Source organism: Boleophthalmus pectinirostris, unplaced genomic scaffold (assembly GCF_026225935.1).
Source record: "Boleophthalmus pectinirostris isolate CB_2022bp ecotype Guang Dong unplaced genomic scaffold, ASM2622593v1 HiC_scaffold_18, whole genome shotgun sequence".
In the NCBI taxonomy this organism is placed as follows: Eukaryota; Metazoa; Chordata; class Actinopteri; order Gobiiformes; family Gobiidae; genus Boleophthalmus; species Boleophthalmus pectinirostris.
The window spans coordinates 18,091,045-18,111,632 of record NW_026571133.1 but is presented as its reverse complement, the minus strand read 5'-3'; the positions used below and the strand labels follow the sequence as shown (position 1 = coordinate 18,111,632).

At 36.2% G+C, this 20,588-nt stretch overlaps 1 protein-coding gene across 1 annotated transcript in view; it reads right to left on the bottom strand.

Moving 5' to 3' along the window:
• Window positions 1-19,689, bottom strand: part of LOC110161913 (voltage-dependent calcium channel subunit alpha-2/delta-1) — a 52,839-nt gene extending 33,150 nt beyond the window's left edge. The window contains exons 1-3 of the mRNA XM_055153880.1: window positions 19,519-19,689; window positions 7,738-7,819; window positions 6,151-6,267 (exon numbers count right to left, since the gene is read on the bottom strand). Of these exons, the coding sequence (XP_055009855.1) occupies window positions 6,151-6,267; window positions 7,738-7,819; window positions 19,519-19,598 (279 nt within the window). The 5' untranslated portion in view covers window positions 19,599-19,689. The remainder of the gene's footprint in view (window positions 1-6,150; window positions 6,268-7,737; window positions 7,820-19,518) is intronic.
• Window positions 19,690-20,588: the final 899 nt, after the last annotated feature.

Here is a 20,588-nt window from a genome sequence, read left to right as displayed (position 1 = left end):
AGTTTTCAGACACCATAATTTTACTTACTTTACTTCTTAAAGAGTATATTTTACAGTGTAACAGTTATTTAGGGTCAGAGTGTTTTGAGACTCATTCATGAATCTTTTCTTTAAAAAATGTTAGTAACTTTCACTTTAAGAAGATGCTGAGAGAGAGCCAGATTCACAAAGTGTTCTTAAGCTCCCACATTCCTTCTTAAATGACAGGTGCGCCTACACTCACCTACGAACACCTTTACATCAAAACACACGCTCATTTACATCTAATTTACATAGAAAATTTACTTGTACTTGGTTGGAAATGCCCTCTAAACATCCAAATATGGCCAATATGGGTTTGGTATTATGGCATGTGGAAGAGGAAGAGTGATGAGGAAGTGAGGTGGAGGGCATCTACAGACTATGTCTGTTTAACAGCTTTAGCTGCGATTTCAAACGTCCAATCTCACATGAACACAGTCAGTGAGGGAATATGGGATGGAGGTGCATAATAGTGCGCTCTGGTCATGGGGTCAGGGGAGTGTTGGGGTGTCAGGGGTGGTAATGGGGGTGATGATGGGGTCCAGCGCTGTGACCAGGCGCAGGACTATGACAGTGGCCCATATGGAGAGCACTGAGGCTGGGACTGTCTGTATAAAGTTTGTTAGACCCAACAGTCCACATGCTTTATAAAACACATCATAAATGTTATTGGATATTTTTAGAGGAAATAATTTAAGAAAATATATAACTTACCATCATGGAGGAATTCACATTTTTTTGTTTTATCAGAGTAATAATGTCTTATGAGTGGTCCTGGCTGTTCATAGTATTTGTTCTTACAGAAGAACATTTGTTTGAAAGTCTACAAGTGACAAAAGCTTTATGTTGAACATGTTTTATGCACCACTCCTGAAGATATAATTTAGTTTTCTTGTTCTTGTGGTCAATCCGTTAAATATGCCAGAATTTATTTGGATTATTATTATTACGTGATTTAATGTTTTGTCAGTCTAGTTACAGTAACTTCAAATAATAAATAAATCACTATATCATAGCTTCCCAGTTTTACTGTTCCTTGAGTAATTTTTTGAACTATTAGTTTTAGTAATTGCATTTCTGGCTACTCTGCACATAAAATTCTGTAAATGCTATCTACATTGTGACTTACATTGAGTTACTCTTTGATGATCAGATAACATTTTATGGTGAGGGCCATTAAAGTAAATTTATAGAGCTGGAGGAACCCACTCTGGTTTTAGCAAAAGCAGGAGTGTGTGAGTGGTCTGTAATGAGCTGTTGAGAGTGTGAGCTGCTGTGATTAGGGCTTAAACAGTAAAGTCTAATGAGTCACAGCATGTCACTGACTGTCGTTTTAATAACACACTTTCACACACAAGAGATCAGTGACTCCATGGTAATTATACTCCCCACATAAGCACAAATAGGAGCTCTGAGTAAGATCACATATTTCATTATCATGACTTTCTTCCGAAGCTAATGTGTTCATGTAATATTACATGACATTTTAAGTCGCGAAACTAATAAAATTAATGTATTATTAGGGGATTTTTAGGAATCTGTTTATGATGCTCACGTTGCTAAGCAATTGCGGTGTCATGGAAACCCATTGCATCTGTGGACCTGCTCTTTAGAAACAGCAACATCCGAAACAACAGTTGGATTATTTTAAAAGCTGAAGAAAACTCAACCATTTTTAGCAATTGCAACAAAATGTCAAGCAACATCTTCCAACTTCAATGACTCATAATTACAAACATCTTTCTCTCAAACGTGATATTAAATCAGCAAAGAGACAACTTTGGAAAACAAATTACATTCACTTTCCAAAATAGATGCAGTCCATGCCTAGTCCACTCTGGTGGATAGCCAAAGCTTTTTAGATATTTTGGCAAAGTGCTAATGCAATCCCAAGACTCACTCTCAAAAATCCATAATCCAACATGGCTCTTCTGTGCGGGCGGCTCTCCTTCTCCTGTAGCTCTCCATCCCTTTGTGCTAAACAGAGGCATCTATCATTTTCAATTTAACTTACAATTGAAAAGGTCAATTTTGTGTTGTCCTTTACTTTCACTGAATTCTGTTGATATTATTGTCTGGGTCAAACAGAATATTTTGCTTGCTGGTCAGAGTGTACCAGGGCCTAAAATACATTTCTACTGAAATCTATCCAGATAACTCAATTGTATTGTTTTTGTGACTGGTTGTTTGTTTTTCTAAATGGATTCTGTCAGTGTTGGTCTCATGTTGTGCCCATTTATTCCAACTTGAAAAATTAGCCCTTTGTTTTAAATGTGTTTGGTCAAGCTTGAATTTGATCACGACATCTCTCTTACTCTCATGGAAAGGTCTTGGTTTACTGTCACATCTCAGTGAACAGGTGCTTTTTGCCAAAACCAATAACCCACAAGCTTTTAGTAAACCCTAGAATAACCTCCCTAGTCTTGAAACCAATGTCTTTTGTTACAGCTGGAGAAAAGTCAACATAGCCAGACTTCATGTAATACAATTCTCTTTTTAGTTTTATAATTGGTAGCAAAAGTTCAGGGTTTAGGAAAAAAAGATACCCAGACACCACTGATACTAAAACTAGATTCTTAAAAAAATACATGAATAAGACAAAATTCTAACTTTCCTATGTAGTTTTAGCACATCTTTCATCTATATCAAAACTAGTATAAGACCAGATGAAGAAACTAGAAAGATTTCGCTTTGAAAATAAAATTTTATTGGCACAAAAGTAATCATTATTTGGTATTGTGGGACTGAGTATGAAAACTTTTTAAGTATCAACATTGTATTTGAAGATTTAGTATTATGACAGCACTGTTAACTCACAGATATTTTCCCCTTGCAGCTGAGAGCCTCTCCGAACAGTGTAATATAACAAACAGAGCCTTGTGTAAAAAGATAAATGATGTTTTCCACTGGGGCAGTAACTAAAGGTCTCGTCAAAAAGGCCCTCTAAAGGATGTGTTTTAATTATTAATGAGAGGAAAGTCAGGTAAGTCAAAGGTGGCCTGGATATCACAGACAGTCGCAGCTAAAGGTTAAAAAGAAGGAAATTGACAAATTAGATCTGGCATTTAAGAACCCAAAGTAAACGGTGCAGAGACAAAGGTCTCTTTCCTGTTCACTGCTGTATGCTTTCAAGCAAACCAATTATATTCAGAACAAGGCATGGTGTTAATGGAAATTATTATTATTTTACATTTTAAAGTTTTTAGAGGTAGAATCTACAAACACAACAACAAATAAATAATGAACAATAATTCATGATATGTACTAGTTACTTCTTGTTTGGATTTTAACATAGTAAAACTTAGTGAATTATTTTAATCACTTGTGTTAGTTTTGTTAACAGTGCTATCTTCTCTAATCTAACTTCCTTAATATCAGATTTTTACTATATGACAAGTATGTCATATAGTCATAGAGTATGTGACAAGAAATAAGGGCCACAACATTTTAGTATAGTATATTATGAACATTTTCACTGAATTCACTGTGCTTTATGCCCAAAATATATATAAAACTGGGCTAATGTGACTGTTAGCCACTGTTTTCAAACCAATGATGTTTCACGTGTTGTGTTATTTGTAAGCATCCACAGCCTTACAGAGAACACATGCATGTAGCTGGAGGAGACACTTTCACCTGGTGTAAAGAGCAATAGTGAGAGGGACAGTGTCTTTCCTAATAATTTCAACAAGCTCAAACATGGATGTAAAGCTGCAGGTACAGGGAGAAACAACAAAGTTATATGGAGGATTTTCGTTATTTGCTAGCCCTTTCTGCAAGACATGGTGTGAATATAACATAATAATACAATGTCATAGAACAATAAATAAATAAATAAATAAATAAAGACTTACTTACTTACTTACATATGTAACATTTGTATGGCATGGTTCAGTGCCATTTTCTGTATTAATAACTACAAGTGGCAGTGCAAATAGCAAAGATATGCATTACTCAAGTACTGTTTGTATTCAAGTAGTAAAAATCTGCTGAGGTCCATTACTTCTACAAGTAATAGATTTTGCAGTAAAATATGAATTCTGATAATCCAATGTGTTCAGCTTGTGGCGGTAGGACATGAGAGCTATAAATCAAACAGAGGACATTTGTGAAGGTCGTTAATCAGGGTGCACACTGAAGTAGAACATCAGATTAACCTACAGGTTAGATAATGGACATTACTTCAGCTATAACCATCTTTCCTATGCCCTTTTAAATTCATAGATCTCTAAAGTGGTTAGGCAAATAGTTATGGTCCCTCTTTGAGCTGTAATAAGCCTGGCTCTACGCCACTTCATTACAGCCTCACAATCCTGTTACAGAAGCATGTCCTAAGATACTATCTAGTGTATTTTGAAATACAAAAAAAATATGCTGCAGATGTTGTCCACTATTCTGTAAGAACAATGACACCAGGTTAATGAGCAGCAGCAGAACAACATTAAAACTAGATGTTCCTTGTCCCTTAACCATTATGGTGAAGTTAAAGCAGTGTGTGGCCGATTGATAGAGAAATCAATGACAATGTAACTATGGCAACATGCTGTCATGACTTAATTGGATATCGCTGTCTCCCGGAGCTAGATTGATCTGGACCAGCGGCCCACGCAGATCCTAATTGAGTTACTTACTGGTTTGCTGTTGTGCTTAAACCAATGCAAGTTGCCCCTGCTTTTTTAAGCACTAATGATGTTTATAACAAGAGAAAAACGTCTGTAACTGACATTTGTGCAACTTTTCAGTGTTTAAGTCACACCTTTACCTTTGGGTGGTTACCCTCGAATGAAACCCTTAACTGACACAAACCATCTGCCTCATTTCGTGTTTTACACCAGAAGGCCTTAATTTATCAGTGTTTGGGGCAGGCACAAAAAGAACCCCTTGATACCTTGAGAGGATAATTACATAAATATAACCAATGATGTATGTATGTATGTATTAGGGATGGGCATTCCATTAAATTTTCTTAATCGATCGTCGGGAGAATTAACGATGGATTATCGATTAATCATTAACGTTTTTATATTAAAATTGTCATCATTATTATTACTGTCTGTACTACTAATCTGCATAAATAAATTCAACTTTACTTTGAGATTATAATGTGTTTAATGCAGATTTGCGCAACTCTCACAGAAACGAAACTTAAAACCACATGACTAATTTGCATAAACAAAAAAAAAAGCTCTTGTGCGGGGATACAGCACGACTCAGTGGAATACAGGTTACAGTGACAGGTTGCGTTTGTCAAAACCAGGACACCATACGGGGGGTGTGAGGTGGGGACTCGTCATCGACATTGCGCGACTCTCACCTGGTGAGCTATTTTCCACTGGACACCGAAACATATCTGCCTGCTTTGTACACTGTGCACATGGACTCCCACTTGTCCTGACCGTAACGGAAAACGTGGAATTTCTTGTACAAGTCATCGTTAAATACGCATTTGCGCTTCGGCACGCTGCAGGCTGACCTACTGTTTCTGTCTGCTCGCTTCTTCTGAGTGCAGAGAGCTACATGTACGGACCCCTGTTTGGTCACCCTATGCTACGCACAGCAACCTACATTCGGTTTGTTGATTAAAATGAATGTAACTGATGAAATTCTTAATGATCAATTATCGATTAATCATGCCCATCCCTAGTATGTATGTATGTATGTATGTACGTATATTTTCGAAATAAGCAATGTAAGTAAGTAAGAGCATTTTTGTTACTGGTAATGCAAGTCTCATGGGTACAGATCACTAAGTAAGTAACAAATACAGACGCTAAACGCTCAAAATCGGGGCACAAATCTCTTTCTTTTGTTTTTGCCTTTTGTCATGCAGCATTACCGACTGGTAATCTGCATTAAATCATCTGGCTGGAGGATGTCTGCTTACATCTGATCACTGTAAAGCCCCGAGCTATGGCCATGCTCCAGTGTCTTCTGTCATAAAATGAACAGATTGTTCCTGTGTGTTTTTCAGTGGGCTATACAAAGAGAAACTAACATATGATCCATGGCATAATCACAACCCTAAACTAAAAATCCATGCCAACAGAAGACTACAAAATCATCAGCTACTATATACTATAAATTGAACTGTGACAACAAATGAGAGTTTGGTGCTAAAGTTTTACTCACCCTGAGGGCTTCAGAGCGCTTTGCAAGCAGTCTCTCAATTTCCCCTGCAGCCTTGGCTACCAGCTCAGTTGCATTATTGTGCTCCACACTGAAGCGCTTTTCGTGTTTGTGATATATCTATGAACAAATAAAACAGTGAGACAAATCATTTTAGCAGAGTTAGTATACAGAACATAGCTCTTTTTACGCTATTAATCAAAACTACCTGTACATGTATATGCCCGACTTTTATCAAAGAACATTACTATAATATTGGGTAAGAAAGTATAAATATTTTATTACTTTGTGATCATTAAGCAAAGAGCTGCATAACAAAAATAATTTACTGTTCTGTAGAATATGCTGAAAAGAGAAAAAAAGAAAAGTCAGAAGAGACAAAAATAAGGGCCACAAACGCCAAACAACCAATTATATAGCAGCCTGGAGCAATGTCTTCAACACACATTCACCCACTGATCTATGCATTATTAGATGTTCTTTATGTTTGGCATCTTATGGGTTAGTACAGTGATGGACCATGAAGTAAAAAAAATATATATATAATAATAATAATTTTTCACTGAATATGCATAAACCATGGGGACTGACAGTTGTCCACTTAAATAAAGCAATTCCCATGGACCATAGACTTATGGCATATCCATTATGTTGTATATCATAACTGTCACTCGAAGTAATTTAAGATGTTATAATGAATCTTTTTTTATTCTTTAAAATATCAAATTGAAATTGATTCTAAAAATGGATTTCACATGTTGCCACCAACAGACGCACCACTAATGATAATATGCATTAGGGCCATAATGCATGAAGTGTCATTTTTCATTTAAATACATATTTTTTTATGACTAAAAATGTCCATTAAAGTAGAGTGGTTACCACTTTATTTCTCAGTAATATATTAATAAGACTAGAAGAAGTAGATAAAGATGGACACAATTACTCTGAAGACTGTCATTCTCCATTATATTGGTTAAACGTGCATTACCTGATTTTCAAAACACAAAAGGAGGAAAAGGGTATTTAACTCTTACACTCTCTAACTTGTTTCTAATTCTCAAATCCCTTCTCTTAAATCCCTTTGGCATTGCTACTATGAATAACAATACTAATATTAATACTACTACTACTACTACTACTACTACTACTACTACTACTACTACTACTACTAATAATAATAATAATAATAATAAAAATAATAATGTATTTCTAAATTTCACATTTTTTAAGTATTACCAAATTCTAATTATGGATTATAACTATCTCTGTTTCACTGCATATACATTTAAATGTAATATTTTTATATTACTTCCCTTAGGTAACCTTAGGTACATGGGGCTTGCTGAATGAAATGAAGATGTGTTGCCTAACATAAAGCTGCTATAGATAGTAAGGTTATATCATATGTGTTTTGACAGCTGAAGCGCAAACAGCATTAATGACTGCAATACATTACTTGCTGTCTTCTCTATTTCAAAGCTGTCACAAAAATGCACAGTGTATTCTATGGAAACACATGAGCATTTTATATATATATATATAAAATGCTCATGTGTTTCCATAGAATATATATATATTTTTCCTTACCTCCACTAGGTTCTGCATGCCACTGGCTGAGTCTGTTAATGTGATTAAATCCTTTTGTATCTGGTCGACCCATTCTTTTATCCTGAGAACATAAAAACAATCAATTAGACAACATTTCCACAGCCAATGAGAGCTTCCAAATCTCTTACATCTTCTCATCAAAGTAATTGAGCTTCAGTAATTTTATTCAGTCTAGATAAGCATCCGACTCAAACTGAATGTTAATGCTACAGATTATCTGCTGAAGAAAACCCAGTGCAGCTTTAATGGAAAATGAACAATATTTGCCAAACCAGAGAAAATTTCCCTCTAGACTAATAGTATCTATCTATCCAGGAGACTGCTGTGATGCTGCAGAACATTTGGTTATTCCTCGCCTCAAACTGCACTGACACAATTCTGCTGACCCTACCTGACCAGACCTTTGACTGAGACACAGAGGCGAATAAGAAGCACAGTGTAAATGTTGCTGCAGCAAAACTTGAATTTCCCTCGGGATCAATAAAGTATCTCTCTCTCTAATCTATCTATCTATCTATCTATCTATCTATCTATCTACAAATATAATGCTTTTGTTGTTTGCATGCACTATAAAACTTATTGCAAAAATAACACAATACTGGAACTCAGTAAGATGTTGAGTCATGTAAACGTTTCCGTGTTATATTTTCTCATTTATGTAACTTGAGGCTGATTCGGTACATTTCTTTAAAATGAAAACATGCTACATATGCATATCATTATCACCAGTGGTGAACCTACACTGACTGATGTGCGTGTTGAACAATCGCAATTTTTTCTTGTACCCCATGCAATTCCGCCCAGAGCGGCTGCCCTGTTGGCCCATGCCTAGGACCACCCCTGATTATCACATATTTTATAATCATGATTTATACCCCTACTTTTACATACTCATTTTAATATTATTTTTTGATTTGAACAACTTTTTACAACCTGTTTATTTTTATTCTAAAATATATAATCAGTAATACATTTTGCATATCTCTAAAACAGCCAATAGATCTCCCCCATCTGTAAGGAGGTAATAACAGTAATTAATAAATCCTTAATAGACCTTAAGCACTGCAGACCCCTTTAGTTCAGCTCAGGTTAACCATGTGAGTGTTTAATGTGTGAAACTAATATGATAATTTCACTGACTGTCAAAACATGAGATTAATCTGCACCTGACACATGGACCTGTTACACGATATAGACACACTCATTACAGTACAGAGGTAACTAAGTTCATGTCGGCCTTTTTTTTTAGTGCTATGAAGGAACCAGTCATCACATTGAGTATATGTTTAGTCCATGTTATTTCTGACACCTCTTTATATAACAGAGTCCCTCACCCTGATCTTTTACAAGACTAAATATATAATACATGACAGAATCCATAAAGTAAATGATCCTTTCTGGCCGAGAGTAAATTAACCTCTTAACCTGGTACTGTGGTGAGAGGCCTTTGACATATGAACCCTGTCTGTGTTTTCTTATTCAAAAACATACACTGTAATGTGAGATACAAGCTAAAGTGTGTGGCATGGAGATCACATACTATTTGTTGTGTGTAGCAGTCCATAGATCCTTAAGATCTGGCAGCTTCTTAAATATGGAGTATAAGAAACTATGAAATGTAACATTGTCCATTTAAACATTACATACAACACATTTTGTAGAGGTCAAGTATAAAATTCAGACTCTGATGTCGGCTTGTCACGATAACACATTTTGAAGTGTGATATATTGCTGAAGTAAATACAGATGATAAAAGATAATAGCGAATCCAAACCCTAAAGCGAAATTATCCCCTAAAAAGTATTCTAAGTGTACAATATTGTTAAAAAATATTACCTGCAAAAAATAGATAACAGAATGCAACACTTAAGCAGTTAGTTTGCATCTATCTATGAGTCATAGAAATTCATAATTCAACCTTCTATGGCTCAAAATAACCAACATTTTCCCATTAGTGCAAAGAAAAGGTACACACGATAAATGTTCACCAAACTAGGACTAAACCATGAAGTAGACCAGGACTAAAACAGAACCACAACAGGATTGAACCAAGTCCTATAAATACACCAAGAATACAGATTGACCCAACTGTCTTTCTGTTATGAAATAAGCCTGGAGTGTGAATGTAAAATGATCTACCATAAAATAAGATTATATGGTCCGCAAGTCAGAACCAGGACAAGTGTGACAGCACCATAAGACTGTAATGGTGCATTCACACTTGTCCTGGCTCTGACTTGATGCCAGTCTCCTTGAGATGTACACAGTGTTTAATGGTGGTCTAATCCAGGTTTTGTTCCAAATTTAGTCCCAGTTAAGGTTCAGTTTCGATGTGTCGTTGGTATGGAAATGTGAACACCGCCTTAGTTGCAAATATATCACCCAAAGCTCACAAGGAAAGCAAAATCCCACCAACAACCATGGCATGTCCCCTTAAAGTGTCCCTTTCCTGTTGTTATCACTCTGTATCTCACTGGTCCAACCCCAAACCAGCTTTAACTGTGAGCTTTTTAAACAGATAAACATCTTTCTCTCATCAGTAAAACACGGCATATTCCTACTATAGAAAGAAAAACATAAGAAAGAACTTATAACTGGGCCGTGTGAGTTTGACCATTGGTAAAATTAGATGATCTTGATGCCCACCCTGTAACCCTTCTCATGCTTCCTCTCCGGTGGGAATGGGAGTATGTGGAGGGGAAGCAGACCTCCAAAATGGCTGGTGAGGTCACATAGTGCCACAGCGTCTCTGAAACTGAATCCGCGACCAACAGGAATCACAAGCATCTTTTTTCTGACATATTAATAACACACACTTATTTTTCCTTTTTACAACTGACTAGGTCGTGACTGCACTTCGTTATTCCAGGGCTTGCTTTAGCCTTTAATAGTGAAAGTAAAGGAAAAGAAAAAAGTAAGTTCCGCTAATGCATTTTTCTACAAGCTTAAACATTTGCTACAATCTTAAAAAATAAAAAAAATATATAATTTTAACTACGAATTTCATGGCCATAATATAGTCTTTTAATAAGTGCAGTTTAACACAAAAATAGTCAAATTTCCAAAATACAAAAAATAAAAAAAACACATCCTTTTACAGGCTCTGGACCTCTTGATTAAAATGATCCAATCATATCATTGACAATTAAACATTAATGAATCTCAATCTCAATTAAAATTCTATTAATTGCCCAGTCCTACTCTCCATAGTTAAAAGTCCAACTTTTAGTTAAAAGTCCAACTTTTAACCGTGGAGAGTAGGAGTAAAAGTCCTGTTTAAAATGTAATGCAGATTTGAGGAAAAAAATGAGAAACCCTGGTACATTGAAGCACAAAACTAAAATAAATTTGAAGAAGACCTCTGTCTTCAGAAAGAAGCACAGATGGGTCACGGAGGTGTGCTACTAGCCGAGGTGCTGCAGTCCAGTGCAAGTATTACAGCCTCTAAATCCACAGACAGGAATACTGTGGTTAGTGGGCAGACAATAGTGCCTTTCCCCCTTTTTCATCACCTGCACAGGATGCATCCATCACAACAGTTGTCAGCTCTGTGTGGGTGTGTCCATGTGTGTAACGGAGCACCGGACTTATAAAGGGACAGCAGGGGGCAGCTAAGGGTCAAAGGTCATGGCACAGGTGCAACTCTATTGCAAAAGCACTTAATCTAATGAAGAGGGCGGTCTGTTAGTGTACGAGCAGGCTCAGTATTATATGACCCCTCATTTACGGGGGGTCCTGACTGAGTGAGAACAAAACCATACATAACACAGTGTAATGATCGCAAATCTTAATGTGATTTCCCAAACAAATTTCTCCAAATAAGTGAAGCTGATGTTTAGATTGTTGTCTCAACATTTTAATAATCATGTTAAAAAAGGAGTCTACAATTAGATCAATTAGTCACTGTGTAAATTAGACTCATCTGGCTGAACTTCAAAACTTCAAATAACAGCATCACTGATCAGCTGTGTCAACCAGAGCAATGAAATGTGTAGAACTTTTCATGTTTCAAGAAAGCCCTCACTCACAAGAACACACTGCAATAAAAATTATCCCTTCGTCCAATCAGAGCGCATGGTCCCACTGAATGGGGAAGTGGCTCTAATCCTAGAATAGAGAGCATGACTCAGCACATGGACCCCTGCGGCCAGCATTAGTATGTGACTGTGGAGGAGGCCCTTCATGTGCTCTTGTCCTTGTGTGTCCACCATTCATACACACTGCTTGTAGTACCTATCACATGCTTTTGATTTTGTATAGTGTGAAACTAGGCCTGAACAATTTAGGAAAGGTATTACTATTTAGATGTGATTTCTCTGACAAGCTTTCCAGTTGTGATTAGATTGGAAATGTGTGTTTAATAAGTAGGATTCTGTTTAGGTCACATAAAAAAACACACACAGAAGTGTTTTGAGAGAAAAAAAAGCTTCTAAATATAATCACAAATATAGGAATTAGATGCATTTCAGAAAATGTTTGAAGAGGTCTAAACTACAAGATGGGCTATTTGCTAATAACGAATTGAGATATTGATTTGATTTTGTGTGGATTAGATTCTCATTCTTTTTGCTTAGACACAATTGATGTCTTCAAGTAAAAGAAAAAAAAAAACTATATCCAGATCGCAATGCCCTTGAGTATTTTGAAGAACTTTGCCAGTTCAACTTAACAATAGCTTTTAGAGGTTCTTCCCAGGTGTATATTATGAGGAGGTTTAAAAGAAAATGACTCGGTCTGAATTTAAAATCTAAACAACTAAAGAAGTTTGTAACACTTTGCAGACTTCTTCTTGCCCTTGGCAATTTATACTGGTTTCTATCTTCATATGATTTTGAACATTTTTATGCGTGCCTTTTACAGTCACTTGGGATTAGAAATCTTCAAGACCATCATGCAGGCAGGTAGGTCAACTTTCTCCTAGTTTTTTATGAAAGGTACATTTTTAAAGAACTTCATAATATAACTGGTGCACCAGGAATTTTAAACTAACACTGAAATGGTTATGTCTCCCAACCCCAACCTCTGATCAGAATCAAGACCAAACTACAAAAACACTGTTGGAAAGTTAGAAACAACTTTCTACTGTCAACTCCACAGTTCCTCACGACTTACTCAGAAGGACAGTTTGAAATCTTAAATCCTTCTCTAATAGTAGTAATTTAGCACTTCTAATCTGTTCCTCGACAGAGACAGGCTGACAGTATGTGGAGAGGAGAGATGTGCAGCAAAGATAGTAATGTTTGAAGAAAGCGTGGATGTAATTGTGCCACAGGGGGATAGTTAATAAGAGCTTTGACGATGAAGCCAGGCATCTAATAAGCAACTATCATAGTGACAGAGCAGCAGGAAGCTATCACCACTTTTCTTCTGTTTTATCTCCTTTCACTGAGAATCACATACTTTTTTTTTACAGTTTTAGAGCACTAGTCTCATATTTTTTCAGCAGTCCTTAAATGCTCCTTTTTCATACAGTAATAAACAAACATAATACATATTCTGTCCTCAGACTAAGAAGTGAGAGAAGTCATTATTACCACACTGGTTGTTTTTCAATTTTGCTAAATTATGAAAAAAAGTAGAGCAAGGTTGTAAAAAGAGTTGATTAAACACACTTGTGTAAACAGAACAGTCAAATGTATTCACATTTTATGGTGTTTGAACCTCAACCTCAACACATTTATTATAATCTATGACACAAACATAGTAAATAATTATTTCCCATTGTCAACAATCACTTATTAAAAGGATCTTATACTGGGATCCACTGACCCCAGAACAGAAGCCCAACTGCCCTTTAATTCTATGTCACTCAAATTGTGTCTGTGCTTTCATAAACTCACTGTTCATCGATCAGTGGTCTTTTTCATTTGTCATTTTTCATGTGTGTAAAATGATCATACATAGTCAGTTAAATTACAAAAGTTAGTTAGCAAGTATTTTCTGCTTCATTATGGTTTTCCCCACTTCCCATCACGTATCATCACAAGACCAAGTGTTGCTGTCTGTTTCACTGAGGTCAATAACAGCATGATTACAGGCTTTGTAAATGTCTTGTACCCTCATTATCGTCTATGGTGAGACATTATTGATGTTTCTGCCTGTCGGTTTTTCCTCTCAAGCTGAAGAGTCACATTTAAACAGGCCTCCACAACAGGATCTGTCTGCCCTGTTACACTGTCATGTTTGGGCTATCACAGCACGATGACCTGATGCAGTCATCATTATCAAATGATCAGGCAGTGCCTCTGAGAAAACGATGAAGACTAGAATGGTGCACGTTAAGGTAAGCCATCACCAAATGCATATTTTTCAGGCTTATTAAAAAAAAAAAAAAAAAAAAAAAGCCAATATACTCACAGAGCCTAAAGTCAGGAGTCAGAGTAAAACCATAATAGTAATGTATTGTTTTTATAGTGATAGTGATTTTCTAGATACTCAATGTTCCTTCAGATTGCATTATTCATAAATGATGTTGGAAGACTCGTTCTAATATAACTGCCCTAACACTGACTGACTGCCCAACTCCAACAGAGGTGGGTAGTACTCAGTTACATTTACTTGAGTAACTTTAAAAAAAAATTCTACTTCACAGATACCTCACTTACTTTTAATTCAACTTGGAATATTGTATACAGTGCGGTTACTTGAGTAGATATTTTGGTTATTTTCTCACTCTGAGTATCTCTACAAGTAAAAAATGTTATGATTTTGTTTTTTCATTGTTTAGTCTAGCCTCTCAGTCTATCAGTTTTAAGCATTATTTTGTATTATTCATGTATCTTATGGTTTGTTTGTCAGATGTTACATTTAGACATTTACTGTTAATTGGGTGTAGTTGTGCATACTTTTTATTCTTACTTTTTCATAATTTCTTGGGCCACTACTTTGTACTTGAGTAATATCATTTTGAAGTAATTTATTAGAGCAATCTTTGCATATTCTGTTCGCTTCTTTTGCACATCACGCAACCCTAATTCCTGGGTCCTTGTAGCTCAGTGTCAGTCTGGTCCACACTATCCCAACGAGCAGCAGACACAGTCTGACAGTATTCACAACTTCCATTGTCTCAGCTCTGTGTACAGGTGTTGGAGTGAGTTAAATCAAACCAAACACAATAGTTGTGACAAGTGTTTGTTCCTGTTGTGGAGCATTCACACCTGTTGCTTCTGAAACTCCATTTGTTTTATTTGTTTTTACATTATTCTGTTGCCCTCTCCTAAAATTGTCATGATGTCAAAATTAATCAAAATTGCAATTCACATTTTGGTTCAGTCACAATGAGTCAATAACAATTATTTAGGTTATGACATGGGTAATAAACTGTTCTTAAAAGAGGACACAATTCCCATGTCCTCTTCCAACATGCTCTTAAATGTATGTTATGCATTGTATAGTCAATCTTCTCTCAAAGGATAATGCTCTGGGACATGTTTGAAATAGGATCTTGAGTGAAGGATGAACATTAAAAATCTAATCAGAACTGAAAATTGCATTCAACTGTACTTGTTATGTTTTGCATAAGTGCACTGCTTCCCCTTGATCTAGACTCTATTCCATCTGAACTGTTTTCTTATATGCACTGTTGTATGTTCATTACTCACTGTGCATCAAACAACAATTGACTTTTTATGTGTCTACTACTTCATCTTTTTTGTATATTTTCATGTTCACTGACATGTTTATTTTCATACCAACTCTCAAAACCCTCAGTAATTTCAAACCTTCACAATAACTTGTAACATATGTTCGTATTATTTCTTTGGTTTTATCATTCTTACTTCCTCCCTGCAAGTTATTATTATGAACTATTCTCCCAAGACAAGCCCAGTGCCACCAGCCTCAGCCTGGCACTCACAGTCTCTTAACACTAGTTCATACATTTGCCTGGACACTTTGTTTCACACTTAAATACAATCTTTGCATCAGACTGAGTTCATGTGAGATTAAAAAAGCCCTTGGCTAAAATGTCCAATTAATGTCAGTCTGTACGCCCACACAAGCAGACCACTACTGTTGTACTACCACTGCACAGAGAATCACCCTTACTGCCAGCAGCAGGCAGGGAGCACAAAGACCAGCACTCACAGTACCAGATCATACTTATTATAAGTTACTCGAATGTTCAAATGAGCAGAAAAACAAAACATTCAGGCAAATGATACGGATTTAATGAATATTTACATTTTTTAAAATCTGAAGACTAAGCATTTCACCAAATGTATAGTTAACATTAATGAATTTAAGATTTTACAAAAAACAAACAAACAAAAAAACAGACATTTTTTTAAAAAAGTTTACAGTTTCACTTAATTTTACTTAATTTTATTTATTTGGTCCATTTTTATTTATGACATAGACATTGGGACTTAACTCTGCACTACTTCCTGTATTTTATATTCAAAACAATATTTACAATATAACCAGTGATTTGATTTAGTGTTTAATAAAACATTTGAAATTGCCTCCATTACAAACACTACACTTCCCATGATGCATCCTTAACAGTAAGGATCACATCCAAACAGCTGTTAGCCATTCCCTGTTTTTCCCTCCAGGAAGCCGTGTAATGGAAACTCTCTGGGATTTGTTTTACTGGGTTGTGAATAACTAAGACATAAAGACTGGCTTCTTTTTCCTGTGGAGAAAAGTTAGCTAAGGAAATCCAGTCTTCTCACTTTACACATGCATGGCCACTGTTCAGAGGTAAAACATACCCACATCTCAATAAGGACACCCCTTCTTCAGCACAGTTTTTCTAAATATAGCCAAGTGGAAAAAGAAAGCAAAGGAGAACAAGTGGTCATGGCCAGAGTTAAAGGGGGGCGACTCTACAAGAAGCAAAACAAAACAGTATGGGTGAAGAGAATGTAGAGCAACAAGCACTACAAAATGTGTAACAGATATATGCCACCAGCTGTTAAACTCTAATTAATAGCGTGCATCCTGAAATATACCTGGTTGCATTCACTCCCCTGTGGCAAAGTTACTAAACAGAGAAATAGGATGATTTCCTATAACCATAGGCATGTTATTTTGATAAAATTTTAAGATTTCATCAATATGTCTGATGTATATGTCATTTCATATATCAGCTTTTCATTCTGTATATTTTAATTGCACTTCAGAGAAATGTTTTTTGGCAATGTGGTCAGATTTAAACCATAGAAGCTTGAAATAATAACTTCTATGACTCATTACAGATGCAATCTAAACTGTGTTTAACAATATTTTACATTAACAAAAGGTTGTTTTTTTTTTGGTTTAAATCTGCTCTTATTGTTATCGTGACAGGCCTATGTAGGGGACTGTTCTATTTTAGGATTGTTTGTGAATTATCAAACTTAAAAATGCAGATGACAGTTAAAATACATTTCCAGAGATTTCAGTTTTGAACTTTGAAATTCTGATGAATGAGCAATGTCTGATATGTCTATCATGGTCCATACTATTACACCACCAGTGATAACAAAATCAGCATTAGAAAGATACAGCTCTTAATCCGGTTAAGCATGAAATCTATTTATCTTAACCAAAAGAGGGAGAAGGGATGGCGCCAGAATCAGAGTAAAAGCAAATACAGACATAGACAATAGTATTCAAGAGGAAACATAGAGCTCATTTATAATTATAGACAAAAATGCCTTTAATAAACTGATTTTCAATCCTCAGTCAATTAATGCATATGGTTCGGATGTCAGACAAAGTGACTACTTTTTTGTGTTAAATGACATGAATTACATAAAAAGTATAAAAAGTCTGTATACTGTCTATGTTCAAGATGTGTTGACAGCCATTTGTTTTAGATAAAACAAAATAAAAATGTAATAATGATTTTTTTTAAATTTTTTTTTGCCGTATCAGCACTATATAGAACACATCTGAAAAAAGTCTGTTTTTCATTCTTTCATCTTTTCTTTTCATCCTCCTGGTTTCAGAGTAAATAACAGGAGCCGAGACCTTCAGGACACAGTCTGTGACATCAGGCTTTGCATTTCAGATTTGATGATGTTAATCATCTGCCTTCAGGCCGCAAAGAAAAGAGAGAGAGGCATTATATATACAGACACAACGTGAAGATGGACAAGATGCACGAGGAAGATGCTAGAACAGAGATTGGCATGCAGGGACAAAGAGGGGGTAGCGTCTTTTGAAGCTCACACAAGTTGACAGTCCACAAAGAAAATCTGAGATGCTTTTAGCCATGACAGATGAATGTAAAGCGAAGGAAACAAGGATTTTTTTTTTTTTTCAAAATCGTAAATCAATTCTTCTTGTTATTGTGTTTTATCTCTCTTTTATAACAGCTGAAGGGAGCCATCCTGGGTCACTCTTTCAATTTCTGCCCTTCTAGTATTTCTCTGTCACTTACACCTCCAGGAGTCAATGTGAAGCTTGTCACTCACAATCACCATCGCTATAAATGTACCACACTACTGACTCGACTGGAAACCACCAACACTTCACTTCTACGGATCACCTTGCTATGCTGTGGCTATATTAAAACTGTTTTGACTGACAAGATAATATTATATTAGGTTAACTTTATGTGTGATAAAATATAATAAATACAGACTGTTATCACACTTAAATGGCATTATACATGTAACATCAAACATAGTATTATTTGTGGAGCCGGATAGCTCAGGAAGTAGAGCTGTGTGTCTGTAAGAGCTGCATATCCAGTCTGTGTGAATATTATGTACACAACCCACAGGATCAATCCACTTAGTGCCCATAAAATAAAGGGAGTGGGCAGGCTACTCTTCTAGTCTGACATCATAGCACTCGGCCATTAGGCTGAGTGCCATCATGGCTTACCATCACTGTAGGGGACCACTGAGCTTCAAACGAACCAAATGCAGTTCACCATTTGTTACAACCATCTGCAGTGTCTTAAACCTGTTGATCGAGTGTGAGGTGTGAAATTTGGGCTGGACAGGCAAAAACAACTACAAACTATTTAAAATTTTAAATTACAATGTGACTGTAGAAGCATCATCTGCTATCACTATAAATGTAGCATTTCAAATATAGATTTGGGAGTCATATTCAAACTGATCTTGTGATATCTGAACTGCCAATTGCATGCATATGACAACATCCCATGTGTGAAATATCAATGATATAGATTAACTTATCTTACTATATAACTTAATCAACTTTTTTACTATGTATAATTAACTAATGGGTTCAGGTTTAATCTATTTTAACCAGTTATTCACAGACAAAAATAAATAAACAAACTCTGCAGCCAGGTTTCTGTGTATTTCATTAGGTTTGCAGGTTTTAAGTGAAAAAAAAAATAAAGTTAAGCAAAACGTAGCCTATACCTGCTTGTGGGAACCTTCGCAAACCTTGAGAGCGCTCTGTTAAACCGGCATAATTCGCATGACAGCCAACCACATGTCTCTCTACTGTGAGCAAGCCACAAATGGACAGTGGCCTAAATATAATGGTTCACAAGGCAAACTTGTCGCACAATGTCAAATGTCACAAAATTATGCTTGAAAACACTATTTTCAGTCTACTGTCAGAAAGACTAATATCGATACAAATATATATATATATATATATATATATATATATATATATATATATATATATATATATATATATATACACACACACACACACACACACACACACACATATATGCCTAAAACAGAAGTATTTTACAGTGGTCCATTAAAAAGAACAGTAGCATAATATTGTAGTTTGAAAGCCCATGAACGCACTTTCTCAAACAGCAGCGGTACTTACGTCTGCGCTGTTGGGAATTGCCCTGCCGACACTGACGCGAACGTGGCGAGAAGTAAAAGTACAGCAACTGAATAATCCATAGTTTAAGTTGTTATACTTCCAGTCCGATCCACATGGAGAACATCACAAATCCTCTGCTGCTCGGTCTCCTCTGGCAAACGCCTCACACCGCCATCGGTGCGCGTTTGGAAACAAATCTCATCTGGTATCTAAGTCCCTCCCTCCCCACCGGTGGACCAAGGAGGGGTCTCTCAACGCGTGAGACTAGGACGCAGGCGACGCTGAAACTTTGATATAGTCAATTCAAATTAAAGTCTGTAAAAGGAGATTGTAAATTCACACAAGCGACACAGCTCGACGCGCAGAAAAATAACCCAAACTATCTTCCTTCGCGTCTCCAACAGTTGCGGTCTCTGTAAAAACGGATGAGCCGGATGTCAGGCAGACATTTTATTTGTTCAGTCGCTAAGTAGCCTACAGTAGGCCTAATTAAACAGTTTTAATTAATTTGTGTGGCCATCGTTTCTTTTCCTTATGCTATCATCCCAGCAGATAACAACAATTACGCAGCCTTTCAGGCACCATGCACCTCCCACAGTAAACCCGCTAACACACAACAGAACTTTTCTGAAAGATATGAACAGAAGCAACATAGCACCTTCTCTAAATAACTGAGGCACATAGCCCAGGTCCCCTTGGAGATGTCAATAATGAATTCAGATTTCTTGAAGGTTTGAGCAATATAAATAGTTTCTGTTATTTTGACATCAAGTGCAAAAGACTGTCCAGAGTACCAAAGTACTCTTTCATTAATCTGTTCCCTGAGAAAATTTTTATATTTTCTTTGTTTTACTGTGGTTTAGTGTGGACTCTAGAAACCCTTGATGATTCCTGTAAGTACTTGTTTTTAGGCAAATAAGTTCACAAAGCGTCACAAAGCGTCTAGAGGACAAATCACACAGCTGCACATTTGCTATCATAAATCAGACCAACAGAATTGCTGTGCAAATAGCAGTCCAGGTCCCTGACTCAGGTTACACTTCATCTTCTGAAAGCAGATAAATAGGAAG